Source organism: Montipora foliosa, chromosome 14 (assembly GCF_036669935.1).
Source record: "Montipora foliosa isolate CH-2021 chromosome 14, ASM3666993v2, whole genome shotgun sequence".
NCBI lineage: Eukaryota > Metazoa > Cnidaria > Anthozoa > Scleractinia > Acroporidae > Montipora > Montipora foliosa.
In genome coordinates this window covers 6,614,272-6,622,032 of record NC_090882.1, presented here as the reverse complement: position 1 = coordinate 6,622,032, position 7,761 = coordinate 6,614,272, and the positions used below count along the sequence as shown (strand labels likewise).

Genomic DNA, 7,761 nt, shown 5'->3' with positions numbered 1-7,761 from the left:
AGTTCGTTTTATTGTTACAAACAAAACTTTACTTTTTTGCTCGATTACGTTTGAGGTGTGGAGGTCCTTTCATTTTAATCATTTAGAAGTCTCGGAACTTAGATGTTCTTCGCCGCCTACATTACTCAGTATAATAAGAGAGTTTCTTCAGCTATTTTATAAAATAAAATACATAATAACAAACAAAACCGCGAAAAAAATGGTGATTTCCGATGATCCAGACAAGGTTTGAGTGAGTTGGGAACTAAATGAGTTAAGTGAATAACCAAACCGTCCCCTCCCCTCCCCGAACAAAATTTCCAGTCCAAAGTTGTCGTGTTTTTACTCGGAGTCGTCCGAGCTACCCGAACTCTCCGGCGGGGCCCAGTCTTGACCGCCGAAGACGCCAAGTTGGGTCTCGACCTTTGTGTTCTTCTTTTTCTTTGGTTTCACGAAACAACAACACACAATGAGAAGAATGATAAGTAAAGTCCCCCCTGCAGCTGAAACTCCGATTATAATAATCTGCTTTATCTTCTGTTCCTGCTCGTAGACTTCATCCACAATACACTGGAAGCCATCACCAGCATATCCTTCCTTACATTTGCAGACGAAGGAACCCCGTGTGTTTTCGCAAGTGGCTTTCACGTCGCATTTATCGTAACTGCATTCATTGATATCTGAAATGATTTTCGAATAAAGTCAATTCTTAGATTCGATGCTCGCGTAGATGCGTACGCAAACTCTTAAGGCCTGGCCAAACGCTCGCAACATTTCAACGCAACATCTTGCAACATTGTTGCATGATGTTGCAACATGTGTTGAACGGGGTGGCCAATTTCATCATTTTCAACGCAGCATGTCAATGTTCATGTGCCCCAGGTCCCTGGCGCGAAAGAAGTGGACCTAACGCGCATGCCCTAGCGCAACAATGTTGCGTGAACGTAACGCTGGCCAAACGAGCACAACATCATGCAACATCCAAAATGTTGCACGAAACATTTGACCGTTTTCAAATTTGATCCAACACCATCCAGCATGTTGCAACATATCGCAACAGGGTGGCCAAACGTATGCAACATGTTGTGCCCAACAATGTTGCAAGATGTTGCGTTGAAATGTTGCGAGCGTTTGGCCAGGCCTTTAGGTCAGCTCTTACCCCACCCCTCCCCTCTGTAAACGTCACGCCGAAATTCAAAGCAAAAGGCATCATCTCCAGGCTCTGGGGAATAAACTTATACAAGTTCTTATATTTACTTCCCAGAGTCTTTGTTTAGGACTGAATTTTAATATATCGAAATTGGTCTTTTGAAGAAACTTGTTTGATTTAGATGAAATCTTCTGAAAATTCTCCAAAGAGAGTTCAGCAATGCAAGGTAATTAGATGCAAGAGGATTTCAATAAGCGTCACGAAGTGTCCCCTTGCTAAATATCACTCGTGTCTCGGAATAAAGATGATTAACGTCACAAAGTGTTTCCCAAATGCTGCTCCTCAAGTGAAGATAACCGCTGCATTTACCCTGACCTAAAATAACGCTAATCTTTACCCTAACCTTACCAAGGTGATTTGGTGACGTAATTCGGGGGACTGGGGAGAAAAACTTTAACACCGTATCCCACAAGCGCGCGCGGCCTTATTTTCAAATTCAACATGGCAGAGGCGAGGTTAGAGCTCGTCGCGTCCTCTTGAATGCTCATTCAGTAACAGGAAATGTGGTAGACACAGAATGATCTGTTGAGTTTTGGCGATGGAAATGCTGCAGGGAGTTTGGAAACAACACCTAAGACCGAACGCGATTGTGGGATACGGCGTTAAAAATTTTTCTTCCCAGTCCTCCAAATTACCTCATCAAATCACCTGGTATTGTTAGAAATGGCCGTTTTTATACTAGAGACGCATAATTCGTCTGGGACGAACTCGGGCAAACATTTTTTCTGCGTCTGTTAAATTCGTCTGGTATAAAGACGACCACAAGACGCAAAGTTCTCGCGCCACTTTTTAAACCAATTAGAAGTGACTCGCGTGGCTTGCGCGTGCACGATCTCATATCCAACAAGCGAGAATGGAATAATTGTTTTTCGAAAAGTTTGGAAATACGAAATACGAGCGAAAAAAGCGAGAAAGTCCGAGCGAAATCGAATCAGTTGATGAAGATGCGATGTTGTGTAATACCTTGTGGTTACCTTTTTGCGTACTTCTTTTGCTTTATTTCGAGAGAAATTTCGCTGTCTGGCCAAAAAAATTTTACTTTAGCAACGCTTAGCGCAATCAATTACCATATAAGGTCAACTAAGGCATATGAGCTGATAACCGAGATTGCGTGAACCAATCAGAGCACGAGAAATGAATTAACCGAGGTTGAAAATTTAATAATATAAAATATTCTTAAAAATACTAATTACCTTCACAGTATTCCACGCCCATCTTAAATCCTCGTTCACATCGACACTCATAAGATCCAGGGATATTCCTGCATATAGCCCCGATCGTCTTACATTCTTTTCGACTTTCCTTTTGCTTACATTCATTTATATCTGCCGATGTAAATGCAAAAGCAAGAGTGAATTAGATGAGAGTGTTGATCTATCACTTTGCGGTCTTGCCCCAGCACAGTCACAAATAGATTTAGTTTTAGATGCACTTTGCGCACGAAACAAAGGGCCGCCAATTTTAACCAATCAGAAGTAGCCATGTCATGCGTGACTGCTTCTGCCATGTTTTTTCAGGGCCATGACAACTGATTTTCGTGGGAACGGGTATTCTAAAAAAATAGACTCATTTGTGACTATGCTGGGGAGCCCACCCATGCCATAAAAACACTCTTATTTAATTCATTCTTGGCAAAATAAGACTTTTACCGGGAGGCTAAAATGGAAACAAAGCTCCCCGTATAGGAGAGAGGAGAGCTATGGCAAGGGTCCATTACCCGAGAGTAAGAACCTCAGGTATCAGATTTGTCTCCATCAGCGTCAGAAAAGCAAATCAACTACCTCAGGGGTTGTGTATTGTATTTGCATTACACTGTAGCACTCGCATTTCAATGATAGTATGAACACTCTGGTCGTTGATGTGATCGGTCAACTAAGTCGTGATATTATTGGTCGAATTGGTCAAATGTTAAACCTACGTAGATACCATTTACTGGCCGTGAAGACTGTATTAGGTCATCTCAGGGCTACACTCACCCGGATGATCGTACTTGATTTAAGGTGAGTTCGATTGATCGTATTCCGGAATAGGAATACATAGAATAGAAGTTAGAAATCCTTCATTTTTAGATGCTAAAATGTTATTTTAAACATATTTTCACTATTCTTGTTGCTTCAAAACGCCAGACATACCGTTTTAAATAAACACTGTACGTATTCTTATTCCGGAATGGGTTCAATCGAACTCACCCATAGTTATGATATGACTCCTTGGTTCAAACCATTTGAGAACATGGAAGAGGATGAGTTTATGACATTAAAGCAAACTGCACTTTTTAACATCAAAATAATATCAAACCTTTACAAAGCCTTCCAAAGGGGGCATAGCCGGGGTTACATTTGCACAGAGCAATCTCCCCGATTTTCTCACATTGCATGTTCTCTCCGCACACATCGAACATTTCGCTCTGTGTACAAAACTGATTAATGCCTGACTGTGGAGATGCATCGATGGCTAAAGTATGAAAAGTAAAAATTACACTTAACTCAGTGCACATCATCATCATTATCATTATATCCTTTGGCTATAAGCGCGCAAGAGTCCATTAACCAAGAGTGAGAATTTGATCAGGTTTGTCCCCAACAGCATCAGGCTTAGGCCTGGGTCGATGCCTATTTTGTACGAAGACCTTTGACAGCAATGACCAGAACCAGGTTGATGACCAGCGGTTTTCGTTAAAACAATGGTTTGCTGGGGGTGCTCAGTCTCGCGGGCTCAGAAAACCTGGTTGTGGTCATTGTTATTTAAGGTGTTTCTATTTTGTACCGTAGTCTGCATTTTAGACCCAGTCTGCAGTCTGCAGTCTGCATTTAATACTGGCCGTTTTAGGAACTGAGCTCTACGACGGTGACGGCGACGAAAACGTCACCTCAAGATATAACTTTCCACTATCGTAAGCTTTCCACGATAAGTCCCTTTCGTTCATATCGTACAATGTGGGCGAAGTATCCTAAGAATAAATTAGTTCGAACGGTTTAACAGAAAAATGGAGAATGAACGATTCACATTTGTACACTCGCGTTGTCGTGAAAACCTCAAATTTGATGATTTCACGTCGTTGTTATGCAGAGTGCCGCAAAAATATGTGCTCAAATGCACGCCGCACGTGCATCCTTACAGCGCACGCAAATTCACATGCCACGTCGTGCATCGAGCGCGCGCGCTAAGTGCTAAAATGAAAAATGATAGGGCAGATGGCCATTGTTATAGCTTTGCTTGGATTTAACGATCTTGGATGTTCGGTGACCCCTACTTTTCTTTTCAGAAACAGATTTTATTTACAATTATCTCCACATTGTCCAAAAATGAACAAAAAATCAAGGTGGGAAGTTAAAAAAAATTCAAGTTTTCTGTCCTCGGGACATGGAATCTGCCATCTTGCGGCTGCAAGGCGCATGAAACTATGTCGCTGAATGCGAAATTGTTCTTTAAGGAACCTCAACAGTTAACTTAATTCACTTGATGGGTCCAGTACAAAGTTTGGTAGAGAACATTTCACTTCAAAGATGTAATTGCAATATTTTTGGGCTTACAGACACTGTGGCCTTATTCGCTAAAGAAGCTGGATTTTTTCAGATTTAGGGTGTTCTTCCGGAAATGTTCTCTCCAAAACGAAGTCGGTGACCCCCCATTTGTTTTACATTTCTGACATCACAAACTCATCATCTTGCAATGGTAAAATTTGCAGAAAAAAATCAATGTTAGAAAATTTTCGCGCGAACGTCCTTAAAGTCCATTTTTACGCAAGCACGACGACGGCGACGGCTACGACAGCGTTGTCTAAATGTATTATTCCCTGTTATTAGTGAATTACTTTGGTTTATGATTACTTCACTCAGTGATTGGTTCAAAGTTCCCGCGCCATTTTTTCAACCAATCAGAAGTGAAACCAAAACCAATCGTGGCTCGCGCGTGCACATTTTCCCGCGCTTTGTGTCGGCTACGAGTAATTACTTGGAGTTTTGATTAGTTTTATCTCCGACCTTCTTGATTGGCCAAAATAATTACTTTGGTTTTGGTTTTACGACACTCAATTGAAAACTGCTCTAAGTTTGCAATTACTCCAAGTGTTTCGGCATAGAAAGTGTGTTTAATCAATCCAGGACTAAAACTGATGTGAACAGTGTGGATGTTCAGAGACGAAAAATTGAAAATATATCGTCAGGTTCTCGTGTCCTCCAAATAACGCCAAATTTGGTCATTTCACGTTGTTGTCAGGACGAAAGCGAGAAAGGACTGATTAAAGTCAAGATTATGACAATATATCATAATCGAATTTTTATGGCAAGGCATTCTTTCCGATTTATGGTCTGCAGGCTCGGGTGGGTTTGATAGGTGTATCAGGCTTCTGACCAATCAGGCCCAAGAGCTATTGCTTAGGCTTACGCATGTGTCGCTAGAGAAAACCCGCTTTAAAAAGACCAACTATAGGCAACCTTACGAGGAAGTCGTTAGTTTGAATACCGCTATTCTATGTTACTCGGTGAGGCCAACGTCTTACAAAATTATGAAATTATTTGGATCAATTTAATTACTCACCACGTTGCTTGAGGAAAAGAGTGACCACAATCAATAAAAACGGCAAAGTTTTTTTCATATCTGTAGTTGAGCGTTCATCAGGCTGAAAAAGAAATCCGATATGTATGATCCTAGTCATGTTTAAGAGCTACTGGTTTGACTATTGTTTTGACAAACGTCACAGTCGGCGGCCATGTTTGTAGCACTGCAGGCACTGATCCGGTACAAAGAAAAAATTATAACTACATTCTCGTACGTTTGAAAGGACTTCGTGATTGTTCCATTGCAGCGTGGCGAATCGAAACGCATTTTTACAAACGGAATTGAGGCAAAGAATATATGGACTTTAAGTTGTAAGACGGCGACATCGACGAAAACATCACTTCATCCGAACATAAAGCGTTTTCACTCACGTGATTGGATTACTGAGACAAAAGAAAGTATTTGCATAAAAATAGAGTTTAATTCCCGGAGGATAAGTTTGGTACACCATCATGGCCGCCATTCCTTTGTTTTGGACCACCAACATGGCCGCCGTGACGTCACGTGAAAACGCCCTGTAACGTTGCACTATTGTAAGTCAGTTTCGCTAGGCCTTTTCGCGATTGATCTGTCTTTTCCATGTCCTATACTGAATATGCATGCGCGAAGTATCCTAAAAATGAATTGGATACGAGCGGTTTTAGATTTAAAAGACAAAATGAAAGCCGAGGTTCATATCAGTACGCTGACGTCGTAAAAAACCTCATATTTCACATGCGCCACGAAGCTCTCGGAACGACTCTCGGGACCGGTGCAGAAAACAATGGACACAATGAACGAACAAAAGAAACAATGGACCATGACGTAAAACTCAATTGACTATTTTCACCATCTCATAATGCAATAGGTTTTTTGGGGGGGGTCTTTACATAAAAACAATACAAGTTAGTTACTCTTGGGACTGTATCATGCTTCAGTGAGCTGGATATCCATTGTTTTAATGCCAATAACCCCCCAAAATGAAATGTATCATGGGATTGGTGAAAAAAGCGAATAGAGTTGGCGTCCTAAAGGTATGTATTGAAATAGGGCATTTCCGAGTTCATGTCTACCTCCTATTCAAAGCGAGTCTAAGTGCGAAGGTTTTGTGATGGTAATTAGTTCTACTTTACATAAGAATGGCTACTACTTTTCATAACAAAAACTTCGCACTTAGCCTCGCTTTGAAGAGGAGTCAGGCAAGAACTCGGAAATGGCCTATTACAAAAATATGTGCTGAAATGCGTGCTGCACGCGCAAAACAAAAAAACAGACAAAAAAAAAATGACGTGCAGCACGATTATTTTTTCCTCTTTTAACCAATGATATTACTGTTTTGTGGCGTTGTCATTCTCTTAGTCATCGTCGTTTTTATCTCCGATTAAAAATCCACCCTCTTATACTTATGCTTCTTTGGATTTTTGTGCGTTGTTCCTTTTGCGAGATCGGCAAAGTAATGTACTAAATGCTGCAACACAACTGTTTAATTTCGCAAACTGCACTTGCGTTTAACATCGCGTGCTTCTTGCTTTGTAGCAAGGCGAAAAGCGGTCACATCTCTTTTTCTTCAACAAGGAGTGTTAATGAAACAACAACGCAAGGCAACGAGAACGTCATAACTGAACAATAATAACATTGGCTAAAAGAGGAAAAACAATTAATCGTGTTGCACGTGCGGCACGCACTTTAGCAAATTTTTTTCTGTTACTCTGCATTACGACGTGAAATAACCAAATTTGAGGTTTTGACGATAACGTTTGCATACAAATGTGAACCCCTTCACTCTCTAGTTTTACTCCGAAACCGCTCGTACCCATTTACTGTTAAGGATATTTCGCCTGAATTGTACGAGGTGAACGTAATGGAATAATCGCGAAAGACTTACGATGGTGCAAAGTTGTGTTTTGACGAGACGTTTTCGTCGAATTCCCCGTCGTAGATGTTTAAGCCCCTAATTAATTTTAAGTCCTCTCTTGGTTACTCGACAAGTGGCACAGTTCTTCTGCTATTGGTTTTACGAGACAAAAAACATT

At 41.0% G+C, this 7,761-nt stretch overlaps 1 protein-coding gene across 1 annotated transcript in view; it reads right to left on the bottom strand.

The window, feature by feature from the left end:
* LOC137984783 (uromodulin-like) overlaps positions 1-7,761 on the bottom strand; it is a 9,541-nt gene continuing 1,780 nt past the window's right edge. The window contains exons 2-5 of the mRNA XM_068832056.1: positions 5,729-5,810; positions 3,488-3,643; positions 2,383-2,514; positions 1-659 (exon numbers count right to left, since the gene is read on the bottom strand). Of these exons, the coding sequence (XP_068688157.1) occupies positions 322-659; positions 2,383-2,514; positions 3,488-3,643; positions 5,729-5,786 (684 nt within the window). The 5' untranslated portion in view covers positions 5,787-5,810 and the 3' untranslated portion in view covers positions 1-321. The remainder of the gene's footprint in view (positions 660-2,382; positions 2,515-3,487; positions 3,644-5,728; positions 5,811-7,761) is intronic.